Raw genomic sequence first — 27,634 nt, 5'->3', positions numbered from 1 at the left:
AAGCCACCGAAGGTCCACACTCTGGCATTCTGAAACCCCTGAAGCAAATGATTGTCCCAGGCTTTTTGTTCCACCTCTGGTATCTGCCTTAGGTCTGAGCAAGACTCCCATCAGTGCCGTGCTGCAAATATTTAACCATCAACTCTTGGGGAGAAAATGGATTTGTAGTGTCTGCCGTTTCCATGGTGTAAACGCTCCTCCCCTGACTGATGAGCAACTGTTAAGAAAATGTCCCTGAAGGAAGCGATGGAAAGAGATGCACACAGCCCAGGCAAGCCGGCCGCAGCTCCCTGCTGCCTCCAACCCAATGGGACTTAGGAAAATGGAGACAGTTCCTCTCCACACTTCTCCATTGCGGTCAAGTTCCTCGTGTCAACTCAGCAGCACATCCCCAAAACGGAACCTCATCTCCATTGCTGAGAAGTCCCAGGACAGCAGCATGACATCAGCTTCCCTTAGTTTTCTTCCTAGTCTCTTCGAAATCTTTTTGTACCACCCTCTTCCTATCTTTCCCTTCTGTTTTTCTTTTCTTTTGTCTGAGAAAAAAACGTTCCTTACTCTTCCTGTCTTCTTCCCACCCACATGGCAGTCTCTCTCACTTACATCCCCCCCCCCCCCCCCCCCCCCGCGCCTCCCCTCCCCCAGCTCTCTTCTATCTACAAACGTGTGCTCTTGGCCTTCTGTAGAAGCATTTCATTGACTCCGTGAACTTCAAGCTGCAGACTCCACTTCTAATCACGACTTAACCATCTGCACTCTGGCCTCTCCCCTCGCCATTCTGATGAAATGACTCCTGATGCTACTTCCAGAGGCAAAGTCCAACAGCCCTTTCTTGGTCCCTAGTCCCCTTCCCCATCCTTTATCCTCAAGAGCTCTGAGCATTTGATCCTGAAGCTCACTCCCGAGCTTCCTCTGGCTTCCGTGACAATGCAGGTTCCTGGCTTTCCTCCCCTGACTAACCCCCTTCTGAAGACTCTGCCCTTGCAAACTCGTAGAGGACTTGCTCACACCTCTAGTGCCCTGTCCAGGCCACCACACCTGCCCGCACAACCTCCCATCCTTGTCATCCTGCGGCCTCTTCACAGACCTCCCCTTCCCATCCCAATCAATTCTCCCCAGACGAACTTCCATCCGGCAAAGAACCAAGCTTTCGTTTGGAAGTTTTATCAACACTTTCTTGATTATTTAACTTTGTCTTCTCACCCCGACTAGAACTTACGCTCTTGTGAGGTTAGGGACATTCGTTCTGACAATTCTCTGCACGCCGACTTACGCATACCATTGTGATAAATGCTCCTTGGCTTGCAGACTAGATTGTCTAAACCCGATGACTGAGAGGAAACAAGCAAATCTACATGTGGAGGAGGAATAAGGAAGTAGGAAAGAAACAATATAAAGGAAAACCTGGTAAAATATGTGAAAACTCCGCTCTCCAGGGTTCCTCATCACCACCCTAGATTTTTCCAGAAGGAAGTTGGAGATCTTTCCACCATCTGGTTCCCCACCTGGACTGAACTGGATTTCGAAGTATTTTCCCTGCAAGGGAGTTAGGGGTTTCCTTCAGTGGTTAGTGAACAAAAACATGATGTTCCAAAGAGGCGTTAGATACAGTATATAATTCAAGGAAATTCATTAATGCTAGATACATTCTGAATTATTCCCAGTCCTGGTCTAGATTTCCTGACTTTTTCCCACCCTTTAATCAGACAATAGCCTGTACTCTTGTCCAATCATACAATTCTGTATTGAGAACGAGAATCTGCCATTCTAGTACAACTAAATAAGGACATGTTACTCTCCTTGCCCGTTTTCCCCAGGAGGGGTTTGCTTGCTAAGCCGGAAGCTGTAAAGAATGGGACAGAAAATCCCAAGGTCCCTTTGATCTGAGGAGAGTGAACTCTATCAGCCTCTAAGAAGAAATCAACTTTTCCCTCTGAAAGGCATCTTGCAGATTTTGAGCGAAAGCAATTCCTTTGACCCCTGAAGAATCTAAAATTCTTATATAAAAGAAAAACACTTGACTATAAAGAAGGTCCTCTCCAGCTAGTGTGGGTGTGGAGACTTTTGTTACTGTTGTGGTTACTATTTCCTTTTAAATTACTGCTAAGAGGGAACAAAGGAGAATGAAACCTTAGCATTTAGCTGGAAAAGGTGCCCAGATTGTTAAATAAATGAATTCCCCCCCACCCCCCTTTAATTAGAATTTAGCTTCTCTCTAGTCCTCAGAAAGGTCTAGAAGAGTAAACTTAAATGAAGAAAAAGATGAGAATGTGGGTGTTAAGGAATGGTGTGGCCTAGGGTCACCCGGGAAAGCATGCCCGGCCTAACTGCATTCACATGTAATATTTTAAAAATGTGTATGTGATGAATTCCACCCATCTCAGGGCTGATCCTGCCAGGCCGCAAGTCTGTGACTAACTGTAAACTCATTAAGGGCAAGAAAAGCACAGGGCATCTTTTTCCTCCTGCCCTGGCACCCAGAGCCTGCTGTGTCCCTGCGAAGTCACTTGGATTCCAGGTATCCGAGAGGCTACAAAAGGAGGCTACTCTCGAATGGCCTATTTGTCTTCATCTGAGGACTCCTCCTAATCCATCCCCAAAATAAGCTCCCAGAAGTGTCAGACACAGAGAGGGAGCACAGACCACTGCTATCCGAATGACAGTGGTTCCTTAGAAGCTCCCCTTTGCGTCCCATTGTGGCCATTCTTCTCATCTTTTCCTTTCAGCTGGTTCTGGAGGGAAGGATGCAGTGCCCATCCATGTAACCTCCATCAAGTGGGGGAGGGAATGAAACCAAACAGGACGTCACGTTTAGGAAGGGTAGACATTGTACATGGCAGATTCTCAAGTTCTCTAGAAGTGGTTCCAAACCTTGGTCGACTGTTAGAAAGACCTTGGGGGAACCTTTAAGAAATGCGAATGTGGTTTCTTCTGTGTATCTTTAGCTTTAAGACTGTTCAACTAAACGTGTCTTCTGATGGTTATCCAGGCGGATTGTTCTGTAATTTAGTTGTAATTTTGATGTGGTGCTGGGAGGAGGTGAGTGCAACTCCCTCCTACTTTATGGCCATCCTGGATCCCCTGTTCTTAATTACATAATGTTTTATGGAACGTGCATTTTAAAATGAAAATGGGACCATATTGCAAACATTATTCTTTAACCTTTTAAAAAAATTTAACAATATTCTATGGTTATCTTTTTTTAAGTCATTATTAACAGAGAACTTAGATATTGTGCCCTAAAAGTATTGTTGGGTCACAGAAATGAACATTTTCAATTTTGATAAAGATGGTAAGTTGTTCTCCAGCAGAAATGTGTCCACTTTTAACCAATAGTGTCTTTTCTTTGTATCAATTTCCTTAATACTTGCCCACCTCAGAGACAGAAAATGATACATGGTTTTAATTTACATTTCTCTCATTATTTGTGGGAACATCTTTTGATGCCCATTAGATGTTTACTCTATGAAAAATGTGCCCAACCATATCTTTTCCATCTTTTTCCCCCAGAGCTTATGTAAGACATTATTTTGTAATCAGAAAAATAAAAACTGCTGGATGTTTTTGTCTTATTTTACAAAAATTGATCAATCTATCATCCTTGTCTCAGGATAAAGAATAATTTTTATTGCGAAAAAAATCAAGAGGACTATTGATTTAATTATTTTCTGCTTTGTTCACTTTCTAAGTGAACAAAAGGGGCTAGTCGCAACAGAGTTAAGTTTGGTCAAATCCATTTTTATAAGGAAGATTGAGATTAAAATGGAAAAAAGGTCAAGTGGAAAATATTCCCATCTTCTTTCCTATTGCATTACCTAGAAACTTCTTCAAGATAATATGACCCAGCCAATGAGAAAGGAAAAAAAAAAAAAAAGATGGATCAACAAATAAACAAATAGTCTGAATAATATTGAACAGCAATGAAAATTAGGCCAATTCTGATATAAATCACCAGGGAAACAAACAATTACTGCATGAGCTTATAAGAATTCTCTTGAAAAATAGAAGCTTCCTTACAAAATAGAAGGGTGAGAAAGAAATCATCTGTCTCCCAAATTCCCACTTATTTATCTTAATTAAAACCGTTCCGCATCTGCCTCAAAGATAGCTCCTTCATTGCTTTCCTGCCAGACATAGTCTATGAGCTAAGATGCAAAATCTACACAAATCAAAACCTGGGCAAATACTCAGGTTTTTGGAAATGTGGCTTTTTGTCACAGGGAATATATTTATTTTCATCCTTTCCAGCCTTCAATTCTCAGGCGATACTCAGACAGAAAAGTGTTTTCATGGGCATTCGTGATAATGCTCTCGGCTGACATTTTCATTACCTTGGGTAAGTGGGCCAGTCAGGAGGCAATCTATCAGGTTAAGTCCAATCATTTTGGGGTGCTGTTATGTTACGTGAAATACATAAAACACACCAACCTATGAGGGGGGAGGCCGTCAACTCACTCTGCCTGACATAGGGTTCTCTAGAAGGTGCGAGGTCACAGTGTGTTCCCTTCATTTTCCACAGAACCAGTCTATGAGCAAGAGCAAAGCAAGAAGGCTTTGGGCTCAGCCGGCATGGCTCAGTGGCTGAGCGTCGACCTTTGAACCAGGAGGTCATGGTTCCATTCCCACTAAGGGCACATGCCCACCTTGTGGGCTCGATCCCCAATAGGGGGTGTGCAGAAGACAGCCGATAAATTAGACTCTCTCATCATTGATGGTTCTCTCTCTCCTCTCTCTCCTCTCTCTCTCTCCTTCTTCTTCTCTGAAATCAATCTAAATAAATAAATAATGAATGAAAAGAAAAAGGCTTTTAAATGAATAAATGAATGAATGAAAAGAAAAAGGCTTTGGGACCTAGCCTACTTATTACTTTGTCTGGGAAAGAAGGCCTCTTTCCTCCAGGGCACAAAGCAAACTCCTCCAGCACCAATTTCTATTTTCCTTAGGAAGGCAACTCAAGTTGAAAACTGTATTAAAAAATCACCTGATTTATATTCCCAGGTTCAAAAATAACTTCAGCTAAAGGGCGAATTGAAGCCTGACAGCATGCCGCTAGAGAAAATGAAGAAAAGATGCAAAAGGCAGCCTCCTGATGACACGTGAAAGCTCCCGTTGCCTTGGAGACACCGGACTTAAACCGGGAGCATCCACACCACCAGCCAGGCAGCATTTCCCGAACCAGGGAGGAGACTTACAAATCGGCTGGAATTGTTGTTCCGGACGGTCTTGGCGTTGCCGAAGGCCTCCAGCAGCGGGTTGGACTGCAGGATGATGTCCTTGACGTGCTGTCACAGCAAACAGACGGGGGTCAGGAAGGCACACACACCCTCCACACCGAGCAATGCCAACCGCTCCCTAAGGACCCGGGTCCCGGATGCAGCAGGGAGCGGCCTCAGGTCCACATGTTCCTGCAGGTTCAGGAGGATTTGCTCCTTCTTCTCGACAGACTTCAACCTGTTAGTGGGTTTGTGTCTTCCAACTCCCTGGACTCAGGCAGGAGCCCTGGAGCCAGGGTCCCACCAGTGAATCAGGATCTCCAAACTCTCCCGGCTGGGGTTCCCACGTCTGCTGTGTTTTACCCTGCACCCCCTGGGGTGCCGTGCCGGGACTCACACAGGAAGGAGAGGGGAAGGAAGGGGCATCTCCTTGCTGCTCTGATTTGATTCTTGGCAATCCCTATCCCTTCTCTACCCAACTGCTCTCCCTGCCTGTTGCACCCCCATCTCCACCCTCTTCACTGCGAGGGACAGGGACATTAAGGAAAATGAAACAGTTTCTCCTGCTCAAGCACTGCTGTAGAGTTTTGTGCTTCCCAAACTTTCATATGCAGCACTCACTTTCGGATCCTGTTAAAATGCAGATGGGGGTCTCGAAGGTCTGAGGTAGGACCCGAGAGCCTGCATTTCCAACCAGTGCCCTGGTGCTCCTGCTTCTGCCAACATGGAGCCATGTTCTGAGCAGCAAGGGCAGACGCCGGCTTGTACAGAACAGTTCCTGGCCCACCGGAGGGCAAGAATTTGGGTTTCAAAGACCCTCGTTCGGTACCAGACTGCAAAGTGTGCAAAACCCCTCCCTGGGCAAGATAGCTCAGGAGACAGGAGTTGATGTTGGAGAGGTCTTTCCACAAGTGAGTCATTCCTTGTATTTCTAATTATTCACATGCTATGGTTAAACATGTTCCAGAAATAACAAGGCTTTTTGGTTTGTGCTCTGTAGCTACTGACTAATTTCAAGCCAAGAGCTCTGCCTCATTGTCCTCGTAGGAAAACAGGAAGAGAAAAGTCAACATGAAATGTCTGCAGTCTGGCCACTAAGTCACGGTCTGGAGAAAACGGGGCTGGATTAAGGCACTAACTACTAACTGACTATGTAACAGCCCAAGCGCACCCTTTGGTGCTTCCTGGACATTCAGAAGAGGAAAACCCGGAATCACATCTACCAGGGACATATCATTAGCAATGGCACCACAGGCCAGTTCTGGGTGGTCCCTCTATGAGGTAAGTTTCAAAATTTAGAAATATCACTTCCAATCTAACTAGTCTTCTATAAAAACAACAACAACAACAACAACAAAAAAAAACCCTGATGGACTTATGTAAGTCTTGCTTTCCATTGTAAAATTAAATTTGTCATGTGGATCTTCCTAATCCTTTACATCTGTTTGCTAGTCAGACACACCTACACCACTTGTCAACACTCAGTTTCTCATAGGGATAGAACAAAAGAAAGGTTTCTCCTTGTCTCTTGTTTTCTTTAATTACTGACGTGTTAACTGAGGATCTTTATTCATGTTTCCATCCATTCACCTATCCATCCATTCATCCACGCTCAAGATGTCCCGTAGAATTTTGTGGTAAGTGTATTGGGGAAAAGAGAAAGGACAAATTACAGCAAAGGAACAGCCCACCCACAAACCAGTATCCTGGATTCCTGTCTCCATATCAGTCTTCTAGGGAGAGGGTGTGGCTACATGAATGGAAAAAGGATGTGGACTGCACCGTGCCAATCTAGTTCTGGAGCTGCACTCATTGTCCAAGATGGAAGCCATGAGCCACAGGTGGCTTTGATTTGCAACATGGGATTAGTCCCAATTGAGATGTGCTGTAAAGGTTGAATACACACTGGATTCCAACAGTTTAGCACCCAAAAGAGTATAAAATACCTCATCAATATTTTAATATTGAAATGATAATGTTTTTGATATGTTGGGTTAAATAAAATAGATTTTAAAAATTAATTTCATAAGCCTCTTTTTACAGAATATGTCACATCAAATAACTTTATATAAGTATTATTTTGCATACATTTCAGCACATCTAAAGGATACATTCTCTTAAGCAGATTAATGAGTCAAAAGGTGCATGCGTGTAGATTTGATAAAGTTTGCTGAAATGCCCTCCAGAAAAGTACATATACTGAGTGGCCAGATTATTATGATCTCTGAACACATAATAACCTGGCCACTCAGTGTGTGGCCACACACACACACACACACACACACACACACACACACAAATATATATATATATATATATATATATATATATATATATATATATATATATATATGGCCCAGTGCATGAATTCGTGTATGGGTGGGGTCCGGCCAGCCTGGCCAGGGGGCAGAGACATGGTCTTGGCCTGCCTGCTGGTTGAACTCCTGGTTGAGGGGACAATTTGCATATTAGCCTTTTATTATATAGGATATACACTGAATGACCAGATTATTATGCGTTTAGAGATCATAATAATCTGGCCACTCAGTGTATACTAGTTCATGCTCCTACCAGGACTGTATGGGAAGGACTATGCCCTGCTTTTTATCAATAGAATGTTTCAAACACTTCAAAAATTTTGCCATTCTGACAGTTATGGAGCCTCTTACATTTCATCTAGGACTGGGTCTCACAGTGGGCTACATCACAAACTCACCTGGACTTTGGGGCCTCCTCCAGACACTCTGGAGACATAACTCATGATGTATTTGGCCGCCACTGTCTTTCCAGCACCACTTTCACCACTGAGGAAAGAAAGACAAAAATGAAGTGGGTTACACCCATGAAGTGGATTACAACCTGCTCCCCTCCCCTTTGACTCCTATCCCTAAACAAAAAAGAAAGAAATTCAGTAAAAAATGTGCAACACTGGGTGAGAAAGACAAATCATGCCAGGATCAGGTCACCTCAATGACTTAGATGAGCAATATCAACATGGTGTGTGGACTAGGGTCTTAACAAATGCCATCATGCATTTGATAGACAATGAAGCATTCTAAATGCCTAGTAATAGGGGACACACTTAGGGACATTATGGAATATCAGAAGGATGGAATGTTATACAAAAATTACAACTGATGTGAAGAGTGTAAACACAGGGGAAAAAACATATGAAGTAATGTTAAGTGAAATAAATCTGCTTCAAACGATATATAAAACAGTTACAAAAATGTAAATGAAAAAGTACATAAGAAAAAAGACTAGAACTAACACAAAACATTAGCAGAGGTTTTGGTAAAGAAAAAGATATCAAGGGAGACTTCTTCAAGTTCATTATTTACCAAATATTTAGTAACTAAAGAAAGAAAAAGTAGGCACCCTCAGTGGCTTGAACTGATGCAAGCAACTTTGAAACTGAAGTCCTAAAATTAAATGATGAGGCAAAATTAATCATATCCTGAATAACAAAAGACTACCTCCCATTTTGTGGTCTTACTGTATGGGGAAACTCTTTTGTTAACATAGTCTGTTTGACAAAATACCAGTTGCCTCCCTTCAAAATTCCCCTGAATTGATGATGACGTCAATTCAAGACATGCTTAAGTCAGTCAGATATCTCATCTTCTATTGGTGACCCTTGTGCTACCATGATATAATGAAAGGAATCCATATCATATAAAGTGATAAAATTTAGTATAAAAAATTCAGACAATATTTTTTTAGTTAGAAACATCAATGAGAGAGAAACATCGATCAGCTGCCCCCTGCACACCCCTTACTGGGGATGTGCCCACAACCAAGGTACATGCCCTTGACCAGAATCGAACTTGGGACTTTTCAGTCCACAGGCCGACGCTCTATCCACTGAGCCAACCTGGTCTCTGCCAGACAATATTTTTGTTTGCAATTGGTGATCAAGATTTTTAGGGTACAGAGCAAATGTTCTTATATGAACACCCAACCTAATGAACTGTTATCAATTACTTAGTTACTTCAGAAAAGAGGAAACATTCGTTTAGGGTACAAATCTAACCAGATGACCTCAAAAGGAAACGGAAAGATTTAATATTTCAAAACAAAACAAATAATTAAAGTAGCCATCATAGCAAAACTCAGACCTTTGTTCAATTTCCTTGAACTAATTAGAGAGGGTATGGGGAAGAATGAGGAAACCATACTCTTTGAGAACCTCAAAGGTCTGAATCCACCTAAGCAAATCATTCACATCCCAGTATTCAGCTCCAGGCTTCTGGGCCACATGACTGGAGGAAACAAACTGATATTTCATAAAGAAGATACGGTGGCAAGTAGAAAGACAGTGAGTCTGAGATGACGTGCCATACCATTTACAAAGAACATGCTTCCTCACAGCACAGATTTGGTACGTATAGCAAATATTTCAGCTCCACGAAGAAGTTATCTGTTTAAATGGCCCATATAATCAGATGATTTATATGCTAGATCCAGGGCCAAAACATACATTCTTGCTCATTGGAAGCACAGGTCTTGTCAGTAATGAAACTCCATTTTTTAACTTTGTAAATAATGTGAATGTTCAAGAATATTGGAAAGTCCAAGAGTACAATGGTATAACTACCCAATATAATATTATACAGACATTTAAAACAATTAGAAAACTATGTGACGCTGAAACCAGTTTGGCTCAGTGGATAGAGCGTCAGCTTGTGGACTGAAATGTCCCAGGTTCGATTCCGGCCAAGGGCATGTACATTGGCTGCGGGCACATTGGTGGGGGGTGTGCAGGAGGCAGCTGATCGATGTTTCTCTCTCATCGATGTTTCTAGCTCTCTATCCTTCTCCCTTCCTCTTTGTAAAAAAAATCAATAAAATATATTTAAAAAAAAAACAACAAAAAAACAACTATGTGACAAATAAAAACAATGCAACCAAAGTGGCCATATAAGCAAATGATAATATATCTATAGCATAATTACCACTATAGATATTCATGATAATGCCCTCAGCTGATTAGAAATGTAACAAGGAAAAAAAATTTGACTTGGGAGCTGGTATTTAGATGACAGTATTTTAAAATATGATTTCTCTTAATGCTTACATTTTTTAGATGGGCAATTATCCATATATTTCAGATTTTTAAAAACAAAATTTCCAGAAAAAATGGAAATCTATATCACAGAGATAACCAACAGAGATCAATTTCTTTAGATTATTATTCAACTTACTATACCATGATGAGTAAACATATTTTCATTTTAGAATTATTTATAGCAAACTCTGTGTGTGTGCGCGTGTGCATGTGTGTGCATGTATGTGAAAGACAGAAGGGAAAAAGAACAAATTTTATTAGAATTATGAAATAAAAGTATAGTAATCTCTCCCCTGTGTCTTAGGCTAATGATGTGGTCAGACATGAAATATTTCGTTTCTTTTGTTGGAAGCAAAAGAAAAGAATAATAATGGAAAGTAACTTGTTTTATATATTGAAATAAGTATGCCAGGTCCAATAATAGGACATCTATATTCTTGGGAATTCTGATATTTTTTCAGAAGATTTAAAATAATTAGTTCTGGCTGAACACTGATCGGAACTTTCATTCTTTGGTTTCGATTTACAGACACTTAACACAAAGTTTTATTGATCGGAGGCAGGTAATTTACCCAGAATATGGTACAAAAATGGAATGTTAGATAATTACTTGAAGCTTACAGTATATACAAACATGATTATACTGGCTTTTTCTGGATGGGAAAATATTGTTTCTTCCCCTGGACTAAAACCAAAGTTAAAAGAATGCGAAAGTATCAGACAAATTATATAGCACACCCAAAACTATTTGCTTTGCAACTCAGAGCAGTTAGAGCAATTTGCTTGGCTTGTGGTAATAGGCAGCCTTTCTTAATTTAATTGCCTTCACTTGACTTCTGAAGAGAACAAAAAAAATCCTCTAGAAATGTATGTACCTTAAATTAGAACAATGCCCCCTATTTGTCCCTATATCCAGCAGATTGTCACAATCCTCAAAGTACTTAATAAATGCCCACCTTTGGGCCCCCTTCTGACCTGCTGAATCCCAGTCTCTAGGGACAGGGCCTAGCAATAGGAATTTTAAACAAAGTCCCATGATCTTGTATAGCTGGCCGGGAATTAGCCAAGCAAATTTAAAACGAAGTCAAAACAGACTTCATAGGAAATATGAATTCAAATAGGAAACAATGCATTTTCTGTGTGCGTTAGCTATAGAAATGAAAACATATGCTAAAACTTCAAAGAAATGGAAAGAATGTTCTGGGAGGGGACCTATTTACAATGGCATATTAATAATTGAATTCAAGGACCATAATTGTTTTTCTTAGTCTGAAGGTTGTTCCTCACATAAAATTAATAATGTGTTCAAATCAGTTCAACTTCTTCAAGCAAATGTAAAATATTTCAGTCAAATTTTTTTCAGAGATATCCCATAGAATAAGTAGAGTCAACCATTTCGACTGTTGGAAGATTCAGCAGTCTATTCCATCTCCCCTTCCTAGTCTCAAAATATGTCTCATGATTCTTAACCACAGTAGCTGTTGTTCCCTTATAATTGATCAAGTTAATGTAATTGAAATGTTGTTTTTCCAACTTTGTATTCGTTTGCATGTTGGAAAGGATAAAAATGTAAAGCAAAAATTGTGTGTGCATTTCTTTTTTAATAAAATATATCATTATTAATTTCAGAGAGGAATGGGGAGGGAGAGAGAGATAGAAACATCAATGAGAGAGAATCATTGATCGGCTGCCTCCTACACACCCCCTATTGGGGATGGAGCCCAAAACCTGGGCATATGCCCTGACTTGGAATCGAACCATGACCTCCTGGTTCATAGGTTGATGCTTAACTACTGAGCCCCACTGGCTGGACATGTGCACATTTCTTTTACCCAACATGCATCGTCTAAGCCCATGTTCTAGGCTGGAGGCTGGAGATGTGGCTCCTGCCCTGGAGGAGCTCACCGCCTCCTGGGGAAGGCGAGTGCACAAATGCTTTGATGATACTGAGGCAATGGGGGCACTGTTGCAGGGACTCCAGGGGCATCTATCCCTGATTGGAGTCTGTGCAGATCAACGAGACAGTGAAGTTCTGAACATTCCCACTGGGGCCTATTCACTGAGACCCTACTGTGTGTACATAGGGACATTTTAGGATGGAACTGGACTCTTTAAAAAAAAATATATATATATATATTTTTATTGATTTTTTACAGAGAGGAAGGGAGAGAGAGAGAGCTAGAAACGTCGATGAGAGAAACACCGACCAGCTGCCTCTTGCACACCCCCTACTGGGGATGTGCCCGCAACCAATGTACATGCCCCTGACTGGAATCGAACCTGGGACCTTTCAGTCCGCAGACCGATGCTCTACCACTGAGCCAAACCGGTTTCGGCTGGACTCTTATTTCAAAAGGTAAAACCCAAGGATAAAAGAATACAAGGGTGGTTTTAACAAAATGACCTTTTGTAATTCTAGAGTTATACAAAGTGAACATGTTAGTGACTAAAAAGTAGTCCAGAAAATGAGAAACAACACCAATTCCAAAGGAGATTGATGGTTGACCACCACAGATTGCTACAGGCAAGGAAGTAAGGGGTGGGTGAAATGGGTAAAGGAGATAAAAAAAAGTACAAGTTTCCCTGCCCAGCCAGTGGGCTCTGATTGAGCGTCAACCTATGAACAACTGGTTCGATTCCCAGTCAGGGTACATGCCCAGGTTACAGGCTCGATCCCCAGTGTGGGGCATGCAGGAGGCAGCCAATCAATGATTCTCTGTCGTCACTGGTGTTTCTATCTCTCCCTCTCTGAAATCAATAAAAAATATATATATATATTTTAAAGTACAAATTTCCAGTTATAAAATAAATAAGTCATGGGGATGTAATATATAGCATGTGACTACAGTTAAAAATACTGTACTGCATATTAGGAAGCTGCTAATAGAATAGATCTTAAAAGTTCTCATCCCAAGAAAATTTTTTTTATAACTATGTGTGGTGATGGGTATTAACTAGACTTATTGTTGTGATCACTGCACAGTATACACATTTATCAAATCATCTTGTATACTAAAACTTATATTTCAATTAGACCTCAATGAAAAGAAAGGAGCAAACTAACATATTCTGGTTGTAATACTGTAGCATGTGTCCATCGAGTGTCTGAAGCAGGCCAGGAACAGTTAAGGGCTTTACATTCATCTATCATTTGATGTGAATGAAAGCCCTGGGAGGTAGGTGCTATTCTTATCCCCATTCTTTGATAAGAAATGCTAATCACCTTGCCCAGGAACACATAGCTAGTGATGACATTGCTAGGAAAGGATTTGGGACAGACTGATTCAGGAGTTAACACTGCTTCAGACCAGGGTCTGTATTTAAAAACCACACATGGGTTAGATAGCCAATTACAACCAGTAATAGTTCCCAAAGTAACTCCATGAATAGCACAGTTCGTAGTATAATCAAACTTGTAACCAACCACTCCTGAATCTTTTCTGATACACAACCCTTTAAGTAAGGCTTCTGCCAAAAACACTTATTATCTCACACACAGTTGGAACTAACAAATAATAGCCTGCCTGCACCGCTGTGATTGCAAGATGTGATCGAGAATGAGAATCCCAGCAGAGAAGGTCCACCATCCCCTTCCTCGCAGCCCTGCTGCATCTGGGAAAGAAAGAAGCCTGAGGTGAAGCATCTCTTTCTCTGAAGAGAAAGGGTGGCCTGTCAAGACCTTGAAAGAACACTGACAAATAATCCTCAAGGACATGCAAAGGCTAAATGGATAAAAATGCAAAATCAAAGAGTCACACCCAAGCCACTGAGTAAAGGATAAAAATTCAGACTTTAACATAATGAGCACAGTGTGAACAAGTCAAAGCTGTTATTTCTCTTCAATCAATTAGTATTGTGAAGCAGACAAAATGTTCTCTCTAGCCGGCCAAGAAAATGGCCCATGGCGATGCTCACCTTGGCCCAGCCCCAGGCAATAGGAGGAATCCACTGTTTCCTATGGAGACCAAGTTTGAGCCCAAGCTCAGCTAGTTATCATATCTGAAATTCCATTTAAGGCGACTAGCAGATATTTTATGTTACTCCTGAACAATTTTAAATAAGTGTATGTCTACTTCTTTATATTCCTTGAAGGTATTAATACCCATTTTGCAGATGGAGAGCCGAGGCATACAGAGGTCACACACTTTAGACAGAAGAGTATAAAGAATCCACCCTGTGACTCAACCCCAGAGATCTTTCCACTATACAACGTGACCGTGGTGGTAATGGGTTAGCAAACAGATAACCTGACACCTGCTGACTCACCGCAGCAGAGAAGTGGAAAGAGGGTAACAATGGGCCAGGCAGCCTGAGCTTGGAGCATGGCTTTGCCCTATTTCAGATGTGAGATGCTTAACATGTTTCCTGTCTCTCTTAAGACTCAGTTCCTTGGTCTGCAAAAAGGAGGGTAGTAATACCTGGTTCGCCGGGCTGTAAAGACAAGTAAGTAAAAGATGCCGAGACATAAAGCAACTATTCAAAAAAGGTTAACTATTATGATTACAGAGAGCATATTAATTAGCTAGTGAGTCAGGGCTCCTGAGTAACACTGACGGGTGATAAAAGAATTCCAGCCCGGCTGCACCCTGTGGCTCAGGGGTTGGGCATTGACCTGTGAACCAGGAGGTCACGGTTTCATGGTTTCATTCCCAGTCATGGCACATGCCCAGGTTTCAGGCTTGATCTCCACTGTGGGGCATGCAGGAGGCAGCCAATCAACGATTCTCTCTCATTACTGATGTTTCTCCCTCTCCTTGCCTCTCTGAAATAAATAAAAATACATGAAAGAAAAAAAGAAGAATGTCAGCAATCACATAGGCCAGAGAGCTTGGGGAAAAGGTAGATTGAGTCCCTGCTCTTCAAGCCCCCAGCGAGAGGGTGGTGCTTCATACAGATTCCACCATCAGGGTTGTGAACTGACAGGACCTCCCAAAGCCAGGCCAGAGGGCCAGAGAGCCTCAAAGGCCTATCAGTGCTACTGGGACAAACAAGAAATTGGGTGGACCCACAGAACCAGAGGAGAGTTCCAATACTAATAATAAAAGATTCCTGAAGTACATCAAAGGCAGGAAGACAACTTGAGGATCCGTGAGACACTTACGTAGAGACAAGACACAAGGCAAATATTAGAGCTGCTCTGATTTTTAAAATCTTTTCCTTTTGAATCTTCACTACTGTAAATATTAGGGATTCCAATTCCAAACTGTCTTTTGAAGCGGGTAGGTCAGAGATCTTAGGTCCAGTAGCGATGACTAGCTCCTTTTCGTCTTCCAAATTTCTCATATCCAGTGAGTCACCAAATCCTTTTGGTGTACCTTCAAAGTATCTTTCGTGTCTTTTTTTTTTTTTTTTTTTTTTGTTAAAATATATTTTATTGATTTTGTTTAGAGAGGAAGGGAGAGAGATAGAGAGTTAGAAACATCGATGAGAGAGAATCATCGACCAGCTGCCTCTTGCACACCCCCCACTGGGGATATGCCCGCAACCAAGGTACATGCCCTTGACCAGAATCGAACTCGGGACCCTTCAATCCCCAAGCTGACGCTCTATCCATTGAGCCAAACCGGTTTCGGCTCGCGTCTTTATTTATTCTTTAAAAAGTATTTATTCAGCACGTATTCAGGATACAATCTACAAACTTTGCAAACTGGTGTTGGACACATTGCAGGCAGAATGCCCTCCTCTGCAGAAAAACCAGCTGCAGAATATTTCAAGCAAAAAAAAATTGAAACTGCACTAAAGGCGATGCTTTCATATTGTCAATACGTTTCCTGAAAAAGGCTAGGACAGCAGGAGCTGATGTAGGCCAAAAAGGACAGAAATTCGCTTTGATTTGAAATAAAACTGCCAAATAAATGTTCTCCAAGGTCTCATAAGTCTCCATAGGGGTCAGTTGGTCAGGGCATCAGAAGTGCCTCTGGCTAAGATTTTGTCTGGTGATATAGAGATGGTAGAAAATTGAGAAAAATTTGCTATTTCTCCTTCCCCTTTGCCACACCGGATTCTTTTATTAAATAGATTTGCATAGGTGTCTCTGATAGATCCAGCGATATAACATGTAATTCCAAAACACAAATCCAAATTCTGAATTTTAGAGCAAAAAAAAAAAAAGGTGATGAGCGGAGCAGATGTTGTTGCTCACTTACTGAGCTCGCAAGTGTATCTACCTGTGTCTTCAGTGCTCATCATTGTCTGATACTAATGGAGCTATAGCTGTTGCATTTTTCTATCGGCACTGCCTGTACCTTTATTCCTGCATAGGCTTATGGAATGTCACACATCAGTTTCCTCTTTGACTTTCCAACTCAGGTCAGGCTTCCCATAACCTCACTAGGTATTGGTCTTCTCTCAAGATCCCATCTCTTTTCTACCAATAGACTTAACTTTCTGAACCAATTTTTTATGGAATCCTGTTCTTGCTCAGAGATCTGCAAACCTATCACTCCAGGAGGTGCCTGTCACCCAAACAATCTTATCTCCCCAAATCAGCCTCTCCTGCATTACTGCACAAATGCCATATGGCTGTAATACAGAAACAGAAGTGGAAGCCAAGTGCAGGCCTTTGAGTAACTGACAAGGACCATTTGTCAATAGAAGTCTTTTTTAACAACCCTACTGATATATCATCTTTCCTCTCCATCACACAGTGTGGGTTCCAGAGGCTCTCAAGCCATCCATGCTTTCTCCACCCTAAAAGGAAGACCCAAATCAAGTCCCAATACTTCTATGACACCTTTGCTGACTGCTCCAGTCTAAACTGATCTCTCCTTTTTCTAAATGCAATAGCACTTACAGCTTACTTCAAGTATTTCAGCTTCAAAATTACCATTAAACATTTATTGTGTGTACCCACGAAACAAAAAAGCATACACCAGTTTCCCATCCATAATCAATGATTGAAAAAAGTGTGCACATGCAAATTGAAAAAAACAATAATATTAAGAAGATGCTGAAAACGAGGGTTATATGAGGTGCTACTGAAATTCAGAGAATGGAGACACTGGGCTGAGCTGGATGAGAAAGGCTTAGGATGGGGGAAAGCACTCCAGACAGGGAGACCAACCTGGGCAAGAACGTGACACATTCCAGGGCAAAGGTTAGCACAATTTGGTTAGAGTCGAAAAAAAATCAAGTTGGATATGTCCCAAGCTAGGAACTTTGGACTCTACTGGGCAATGGAGAGCCACTGTGACATTTTAGTGGAAGTGGGACATAGACTAAAAGATATAATAGTTAAGGAGCATTCATCTGGCATCTGTGTTTGGAAGAGGGAGTCAGTGGTAGGATAAATTTTGGGGTAACGTAAAAGAACCATTGTGAACTTGTTAAATTCGAGATGTAGGTATGTTACCTAAATGGGATTATCACAGTGATAACTGGTGCTTAAGGCAGGAGTTGACTAAGTTTCAATAGAGGTTCTACCATTTATTAGTTTGAGGCTCTTAGGCTTCTTTTAAACCTCATTTTCTGGATGGAACCTCTAGCAATAACAATACTGGCAGCCAGAGTGGTTGTGAGGATGGAAACAGATTACCTACATGCAAAGCACCCAGCAGAGGGCAGGCACTCAGGAAGTGTATCTTGTCTGAACCAGTTAATGGTAATAAAGATAAGAGGTGACGCCGGAACCGGTTTGGCTCAATGGATAGAGCATCGGCTTGGGGACTGAAGGGTCCCGGGTTCGATTCCGGTCAAGGGCATGTACCTTGGTTGCGGGCATATTCCCCAGGAGGGGGTGTGCAAGAGGCAGCTGATCGATGACACTCTCTCATCGATGTTTCTAACTCTCTATCCCTCTCCCTTCCTCTCTGTACAAAATCAATAAAATATATTAAAAAAAAAAAAAAAAAGATAAGAGGTGACTGGGATATGAGGATTTCAGAAGCCTTAGTCTTGGTTCTTAACTAGAATCAATTAGGGAACTTGAGAAATATATTGACGCTCTGGGCTTACCATAAATCAGTTGAAACAGAATCTCTAGATGTATAGCCCAGATATCTATACTAAGTGAATAAGGCAACACAGGGATTGGAAATGTCTATCCTTGGAAAGTTAATCAGTGACCACAAGGCAGTGGATGAAATCAGCAGCTAAAGCAGCCACTCCCCCTGCTCTGTCTGCCAGTGGACTGTTGGGGATAAACTTGGGAAACATCTAAGGCACATCCTGGGTGTTTATTTCTGGATCTTCACCTAATGGATGGCTGGGGTTGGCAGGAGAAAGTGGAGGCTAATAAAAAGGGGTTGACCACAGGGAATCAGGACAGGAGAAGAACACCAGAAGTGATGGATTTTCCCTAACTGAATGGATTACTCTGAGGAATAGAGAAACACCAAGTTCCTGTCTTCAGATAGAGGTGGGGGCCTGGATCTGATGGTAATAGCTAGTATGATCATCCCTGTTCTGAATTCCACCCCTCTCATGATAAAATGGCTCCCCTCTGGACGGTGTTCCTGAGCTGTCCACTGGCAGAATTCTCACAAACTCATGAGTTGGGACCTATCATTTGTGAGTTTGGCTGGCCAAAGCCAGTCTACCTGAAGCTGCTTAATTCTAACTATTTTGATGAGTCTGTAGATATGCAAAACTCAGGACCAAGCCCTTGGTGGAGGCCTATCCTTGACAAAACACCTTGTCTCCTCCCTTGATTTTTTTTTTTTTTTAATTCAGTTTGTTACACTGATTTCTAGCCCAGAAATAGTCCACCCTGCCAGCATATCCACCACTTTAGAAAACATGAGCAAGATTGGGAGGAAACTGATGATATTGCCTCTGTCCTGTGTTATCCCATCTAAAGAGTATTCATTTCATCATGTAGACAAGGTCACACCAGGGAAATTGGGAAGTGAAGGTCTGAAAAGAACACCAGAGAGATTAGGTCATTAATTTTTAATTTTCTAATTAAATGATACTAAAAGTTCTTAGTCTTTCCAGCTATGGCAAAAGCCCATAACACAAGGAGCAAGTTTCTCTTTCAGCCCCAGGAGAATGGGTTTTGTTTGCTTCCTGTTCACAAACGCACACAGGCAGTCTGCGTTTGACTCAGCCCCTGGCTGGACAAGCACCCAGCTCTCCCAATATCACTGGCCTCATACCTGAGCCTCTCTCTCCACAGAAGCATTTTCCTGCCTTCCCTTCCCTCTGGCATTATTTGGAAGAAAGAGCTCCAAAACCAGGAGAGACCTCAGAGGTCCTCTGGTCAATCAGTTCTCTCACAAATGAAGAGATATAGGCCCAGACAAGTGCTAAGTTTGCTGCCCAGGATTGCAGAGCCACTAGAAAGAAGCATGGTTGGCCAGAGGTAGCAAATCTGTTTTCTCAATGCAGAAACCACAGCTCTTGGGAAATAAGTAAGTTACACCAAGAGAGGCGGGGCTTTTGCCCTGGGCTACTGGGGGGTAGTCTCTAGAGCCCCGGAATGTCTGGCCTGACTGGAGTCTCTCTGTTTGCCTGGGGGCTTTGTGATATCTAGCAATATGATTTAGGGTGGAGGCTTTGGAAAACACCATATAACTTCTCACCCTGCCCACCCACCTGGAGGAACAGGAGACTAAAGGTCAGTCATGTAGCGACCGAACCCAATAAAAACTCTGGACACCAAAGGCATGGGTGAACTTCTCTGGTTGGCAATACTGTTGCCATAACTGGAAGGAAATGACAGCACTCATGACTTCATGGGGAGAGGACAACCAGAAGCCTCACATCTGGACCCCTCCCAGGCACTGCCCTATGCAGCTCTACTTTTTTCTGTTTTCGATTTGTATCCTTTTGCTGGAACAAAATGGTAATCCTAAATTCAGAGCTCTCATGAATTCTGTGAGTCATTCTAGTAAATTATTGGAACTGAGAGGGTGGTAGGGACCCCTGAATTTGTAGCTAGCTGTTCAGAACTGAGGGTGGTCTGCAGAACCCTCCGGTGTCTGAAGAGAGGACCGTCTTGAGCAGGACTGTGCCCTTCACTTGTGAGGTGCGGCCTGACTGGGTAATTAGTGTCAGAAGTCAAAGCAGCTCCCTGTTCTACCAGCTTCTAAATGACAGAAATCCTGGATGCAGAGCCCTCAGGCCCAGGCCAATTGAACAGTTGGAAAGAAGGCTCCCACCAGTGGGCACAGGTCCTTCTTCAGTATAGTGTTCCCTACAGGGACACATTCAGGGGGATCTGCGAGTGGGAGAGACGTGGGCTGGGCAAGACGGCAGCTGCCAGACTTGTGAAGCTCATGCAACAAGACCATTCTCTTCTTTCATCTCACTAGAGGCTCAGGAGGAAGGAGAATAGGCAAGGGAATGAGTTAGAAAACTTATGCTGTACCCTCATTGGATCTAGTTACGAAAACGCCCTACTCCTCTCTATTGGCCAGCGACCTCCACTTGGGGTCAAACGGAAGCATTTCCTGTTAAGCAACCCAACTCATCATCACTCACGTATTCCTTCCAAAAGGACTTAACCTGCATCTAACTAACCTGAATGTGCACTGCTTATTTAGATCTACCTTACAACTTACCGAGAATCCAATTGGAGGAATTAGTGTAATAAGATTAGGAGGAAGCAGTTAGATATATTTAAAAGGTGTCCATAGGAAAATTGGGTTGGTGTCTTCACCAAGTCAATGCCATAAAAAAAAAAAAAAAAAAAAAAAAAGCCATGATGGTATTAGGGAAACTGTGATAGAATAAAAATAAAAAATTGAAAGACTCATATGCAAATGAAACAGTATTCCTTGATTTACACAAACTAGCAGGAAAGGCATGTTTGCAAAAATTAGTGAAATCTGAATGTGCACTGCTTATTTTTAGATGATACTAAGTTTTTATTAATTATTTAGTTTTGATAATGGTCCTGGAGCTAAGGGAAAAAAAGGTTATTTTACAGGTAAATTATAATGAAGTCTTTATTTACCTTTAAAACAATTCAGCTTTCTTTGTTTTATAGTTTTGACTTTGGAACCATGTAAATATTTTATACAATTTAAAATTTTTAAATGTTAAACCCCTAAAAATCAAAATGAAATTACTAAATGGACTTAACTGTAGGGCAAGTTGGAATGTTAATGACACAGAAAAGGGTTATTTTAAGTGGCTCTTAAAACCCAATATTTTGATTGTACATGCCAAGGACAAAAAGAACAACAAAGAAATTTTAGAGTTAATTCAGTATTGCTATTAATAACATTGTTACTGTTATTTTAAATAATTAACAAAATCACTCATTTGCTTTATCCCCTAATATATATTTATCTATACTAAAACAATGGTAATATGCAAATTGGTCACAATATCCTCACAGTAACAATCAAACAACAGGTTGCATGGGGCGACAAGGCCCACAGGGGGGTTAGCGAGGGATGACCAAATGACTGACCAGCAGGCTGCATGGGGCGACCAGGCCGGCAGGGGGGACAGTTAGGGGCAACAAAGCTTGCACAGGGGGGCAGTTAAGGTCGACCAAGCCAGCAGAGGGGGCAGTTGGGGGTGACCAGGCCAGCAGGGGGGCGGGCACTAAGGGTGACCAGGCCAGCATGGGGGCAGTTAGGGGCAACCAGGCAGGTGGAGGGGACAGTTGGGGGTGACCAGGTCAATATGGGGGCAGTTAGGGATGATCAGGTTGGCAGGCAGAGATGGTTAGGGGTGATCAGGCTGGCAGGGGGGGGCAGTTAGGGGCATTTAGGCAGGCAGGCAGGTGAGCAGTTAGGAGCCAGTAGTCCCGGATTGTGAGAGGGATGTCTGACTGCCGGTTTTGGCCTGATCCCAGGCAATTGGACATCCTCCAAGGAGTCCCAGATTGGAAGGGTCCAGGCTAGGTTGAGGGGAGCCCCCACAGTGCACAAATTTCATGCACTGGGCCTCTAGTATATTTATCTATAACTATGTAGACACATATTTATTTCTTCTTTTGTATATATATTTACATTTATTCACACAGTATAAATCAAATAATTGTGATAATGTCATTAGGAACCAAATTTTTCAGCATTAAGAGAAATGAAATAAAAATATAAAAATCCTATAATCTTAAAATGAACTTAAAATTACCAGTATGAACTTATGCTTTATCTCTTTTCCTTAAAAAATTCGTATTTCCTTGTCCTTTGAAAAGAACTAGTAGCACTGACAACATATGTCAGTGAGCACTCAGTGACTGGCTTTACATAGCTTTGTAAATGTAGGAAATGTACAAGATGAGTCTGGAACATTTTAAACAAGAAAGCTACCAAAGACTACCAGGGTCATCTAAAAAGGACATGGCAGCCAATATACAGGGCTCTCAAGGTCAAAGTTAGGACCTTTTGAGCCTGACAGGAAAACTGCAGTGGTTAAACAGATAATATTGCATTTTAAGTTAACCTAATAAAATAATTCCACATAATAAATGTGAAAGAATAGAATTAGAAAATAATGATTTCTTTTGGAAAATAACAAATTTTTAATTATTAATTAAAGAATGACTGTATAATGAGAATTTTTAATGGGTGGACCCACCGGCAATCCAACAGGCATTATTCACCAGTAAAAGCCCTGAGTGCAGAGCATCACTGATGAAGCATTTTTTTTTTTTGCCAAAGAATTGAATCCGAAAAAAAAAAAAGAATTGAATCCGAACCTAATCAAGCTTTTAGCTATAGACACCAATTAACAGGAGGTAGAGGGGACCATATACAATCAGCTAACCCCACACTACAGAAATCCTGCAGGACAAAAGAACTTTTTCTTTAACAAATAAATGCCAAGGGGAAAAAAAGAAAAGAAAAAAAAAAAAGGAGTCTTAAGAGGCATAGCAATCAAGGGCAATATGTGAGCTTTGTTTGGAACCCAAATAAAAACAACTATTAACAAAATTTACAACACAGTCATGGAATAGAACTGATAATATAGGATGATGTTAAAAGAATTATTCATTTTTTTAGGCATGACATAAATTATCTTTGAGAGGTGCATAATAAATTATTGACAAATAATGATTTGCTACCCAGGATTTGCTTTACATGACCAAGTGGAAGCAGGATGGAAGGATGAGGTAAAACAGGACTGGCCATATGCTAATGGAAGTACAAGCTGGATGAGAGACACACAGGCCCTTATTATAACACTCTTTTTAAATTTTGCATATGTCTGCAAATATCCCTAATAAAAAAATTTTCAGAAGTGCTTCAGATAAAAAAAATTAAAGCGCTAAAAAAGGTGAATGCAAATATGACGAAATGTTAACACCTGTCAAGTTCTAAGCGATGGGACTATGGATGCTTATTTTTTCTCCGTGTTTGCAAATGTTCATAATAGTAAACAAAATTGTAAAGGCTCTTAAACCCAGCCAAGACCCAGAGTTAGGTCAGGTTAAAAGGATTTTGACATGTAGCTGCAGACAGACAGTTAATGCTGGCATTTACCACTAATGCCCACAGAAAATTAAAAACAAATGACAAAGTACACCAGAAAGCTACAACTTGAACTACATTACTGGGAAAAGAAAAGAGAGGGGCCGAGAGAAAAGGACTCTCGCTGACAGAACAGGGAAGCTCATGACATCAAAGATCTTCAACTTCGAGTCGAGCCACGGCATGATCCACAGGAGGGAAGGGGATTTACAATGGTTAGTCCAGGGCCCCAGGGATGATCAATAAAAGATCTGGCTACACCTTGTGCCCTACAGCCTTCATGCCATAAGTGACGGGGTAGTTTTAAAGAAGCAGCCCAACCCCACAGAAGCTCCCAAGCTTTTATGATTTGGAAGTAGAAAACGAACCGAGACAGAGCAGGCAGCGTGACTGTTACTCAGCTGCGCCTGCAGCTGTTGCGAAAGCGCGGCTTCTCGGGAGAAGCTCTGGCTACAGCACGACCTCACATCCTCTGCCCCGAGGAAGGCTCTGTCCGTACCTGATGATGACACACTGGTTCTCTCTGTCAATGATCATGTTTCTGTACATATTGTCTGCAAGAGCATAGATGTGGGGTGGGTTTTCGTACTGGGCCTGGAAAAGCAAAACAAAACGAAACCAAACCATGGTCAGACAAAGCAACACGTTAGATTTTTTTTCTTTCTTGGCCTTGGCTTAGACCACTCTATAGTCCCAATGCTTGTAATTATTGTCGTACAGGTTATGTAACACAAGATTTCATAAACTTGTCTAGGTCACGGGGAGTTACACCTAACAAAATAAAGGTGGAATCTGGAGGTGCTGTGCTGTCGGTATTTGAGTGACTCAGCCTTCAGACATGCCCCAAGCCTTTAGAGGCTCCAGCCCACACCCTTCCTCCCAGCACGCCTCTGCAGGTGACCTCCCACTGCGAAACATGTGTAAAGGCCCTGGGGCGACAGGCCTCCTAAAAAACCTGGGCCTGCTTCTACTAGAATTCTAAATTCCTACACAGTTTTATTTTATTTTTTTTTAGAGACAAGTTGGAGATGGCGATGAAGGAGGAGAAAACCAAAATTTTCCATAAGAAGAGAACAAGAGGTGTGGTTCTTTAAAGAGATCAACTGGTTTGGTCAGTTTGTTTCATCTCATGAGAGGGGGAAAAAATCCCGGCACACGAAGAGATTTCCCTGGGTTTTCGTTTTGTGGGGTATCTTAGCTCTGCATAAATATAAATTCACCAACACCTTCACTGTGTCGGGACAACTGCAGCCCTGCTTTCTTCCGTTTCTTGGCCCACACCTCCACCATTCGCTCAAAAGGAAAATGCTAAAAAGAAAAGCTAAAAAGTAGAGTCTTACGCACAGGTGCGGTATCATTTACCAACCCAGCTTCGGGCCTTATGGTACAATGGCTTACTAATAGAAAGGGGGGCCTGGCCCACAGATTGCCATTCATTGCCAGCTCTGGTAGGTCAGAACTGAGTGATGAGAGCGGATGAAAAGAGGGCGCTTGCTGCCTGCACACTTGTTTAGAGCTGGTATTTCCAGGGTCCACGCTTTCCCTCATATTGTGAGCAGGAGGCTCCCCAGGGGAACTGCCCAGGGACGTCGGAGACTATTCCTGGGACTTGCTGACTGAACAACGCCAAACAGGAACAAGAATACGTCCCTGCCGTCACCTTACAGTCAGAAGGGGATGCATGGATGAACCTCAGGATATTGTTTTAAGATGTTTTAAAAAATTCTGCTGACACACAACTGTTCAAGCCTAGATTGCTTATGCAGGATTATTTTTAACACCTCTTTGAAAACAGGGAAATCGATTATAAGAAAGAAAAGAGGAAAACAGAAGGAAATGGAGTGAAGAGAAAGCTGTGGGCCTGTAGGGAAAGGTGTGGGCAAGTCACTGTCCAACAAGGCTTTAAAGCTGATTAACTAGTCATACTTGACCTCAGCAAGTGGTTGTTTTTCAAGATGGTGTCCAATCTATGGCCTCATGGACCCTCTTAGCTACCTATGAGAATTATTAGGTGGTTATTTCCTCCACCTGATTCTTCCCTCCCCTGAAGCCCCTGAAAGTCATTAACATCTGACTTCAGCTCCAACAGTCAACAGATTTGAGTACTTAACTTCTCTGAGCCTCAGTTTTCTCACCTGTGAAATGGGGACAGAGAGCAATACAGAGCCAGCATCCAGGGCTGTTGTATTATTTGTCACAAGTGTAAGATAACACCTGGCACTCAGTAAATAGCAATTTTACAACACTTGGTTATCATTAGCAGTTAAAAAAAAAAAATTCTAGGGCATTCCTTTAGAGTAGGGGTGTCGAACTCAATCAGAGAAGGGGCCAAAATCTAAAATCCAGCCTAAATCGCGGGCCGAATGGTTTACTGAACAGTCATAAACTGACAATGTCATAAACTGACAGCGGAGTGCAGTGATGACAGCGCGGTGCGGGCCACATTGCAAGGCCTGGCGGGATGGATTTGGCCCGAGGGCCTTGTGTTTGACACATGTGCTTTAGAGAGAACTCTTCAAAAGATGAACAGTCTAAAAGGGACTCGCAGCAACGCTTCTCAGAGCACTGGAAAGAAACACCAGCGATGCACAGCCCTGGCACCCACCCCGCCCGGGCGTCATTGAGAATGCCAGGCCAGCCCGCGCCTGCTGCTCCGGGCCCGCAGAGCAGGGCACAGGGCAGGGCCCCGCCTCTGCTGACAGTGTGCCCCTTGTGCTGGGCTCCCATAAAGGCAGCATTATCAAGGGTCTCTCGCGTGGCAGCCTCCTTCGGCTCTAGCGACCAGCACCATTCATCTGCCAACAATGGGGTGAGCTCTTGCTCTGGGTAAATTGCCTTCCACTTCAACTGATGGATTTGTGTGGGCTTTCTTTGGTTTGTTTTCCAGGGGTCAGGATTCATGAACGCTCTTGTGCTTCTGCTGCAAAGGAAGGAGCGAGGGGGAAAAGATGCTGGGATGGGGAGGCCTGGGAAGGGATGAGCCACGTGATGAAACACATTGCCGGGAATTACAGTTTCCATTTTAGTCCCACAACTGGATTGGCTGTGGAGCTGGGTCTGAACTGGGCCCGAAGACATCTTACTAAATGAAGTAATAAAAGATTCATTTTTCATGTTCCAGTCACAGCCGCAGTTTAAGGGTCTGATTCAGACAGAATGATGCCCATCGCCCAATTTATTTTCACCCGTTACTCGTTGTTTAGTCTTAGAATTTTATGGCGTGTGTGGAAAGAGAAGATCCCCCAACCAGTAGGTCTTACATCCATGTAACTAATTTCATACACAATGCTCCAATGTTCAATAGTCCTGTGCTTTCCTGGGCTGCACTTGAAAGAGCAGCACAAGATTAAAAATCAAACAACGGCCCTGGCCAGCATAGCTCAATGGACTGAGCATCAACCCGCGCACCAAGAGGTTTCGGGCTTGCTTGATCCCCAGTGGGGGATGCACAGGAGGCAGCCGATTGATGTTTCTCTCTCCCTCTCCCTTCTTCTCTCTTTAAAATCAATAAAAACATATTTTTAAAACATCAAACATGTCACCTACTTGAGTAATAACATATTAGTATATAGTAGTTTTATTATAATAACTCATACTAAGGAAACGCAAACATATTGCCAATATCAAGAAAAACTACCCATGCATCAAAGAAGCCAAAAACACTACAGTAAAACCCGTGGCATGTCACTTACCGCTCCTTGGTACATCTCAATTTCCTTATCTCCAAAATATGGCATCTGCTTGAAGGGGTTGACTGAGATTAAGACGGAGCCTATATATGTCTGAATTTATATTCAGTTAAGGTCCATTGTTAATCTTCATAGCTACACATTTTTTTTTAAAATTAAGTAAACAGATGTTATAAGAAATTCACGATTATTCAATAAAGAGCTGGTGTATTTGTTTTCTTTCTTTTTTTTTTTTTTAATATATTTTATTGATTTTGTACAGAGAGGACGGGAAAGAGATAGAGAGCTAGAAAC

At 42.1% G+C, this 27,634-nt stretch overlaps 1 protein-coding gene across 1 annotated transcript in view; it reads right to left on the bottom strand.

Annotated features, from left to right (window-relative positions):
• The window catches only part of MYO1E (myosin IE), a 177,578-nt gene that overhangs the window by 65,463 nt on the left and 84,481 nt on the right, over window positions 1-27,634 (bottom strand). The window contains exons 3-7 of the mRNA XM_084871309.1: window positions 27,344-27,433; window positions 24,151-24,245; window positions 7,930-8,017; window positions 5,193-5,282; window positions 1,405-1,536 (exon numbers count right to left, since the gene is read on the bottom strand). Of these exons, the coding sequence (XP_084727435.1) occupies window positions 1,405-1,536; window positions 5,193-5,282; window positions 7,930-8,017; window positions 24,151-24,245; window positions 27,344-27,433 (495 nt within the window). The remainder of the gene's footprint in view (window positions 1-1,404; window positions 1,537-5,192; window positions 5,283-7,929; window positions 8,018-24,150; window positions 24,246-27,343; window positions 27,434-27,634) is intronic.

Source organism: Pipistrellus hanaki (genome assembly GCF_964339955.1).
Source record: "Pipistrellus hanaki genome assembly, chromosome: 1".
NCBI classification, from domain to species: Eukaryota; Metazoa; Chordata; class Mammalia; order Chiroptera; family Vespertilionidae; genus Pipistrellus; species Pipistrellus hanaki.
This window is presented reverse-complemented; position numbering and strand designations above follow the sequence as displayed.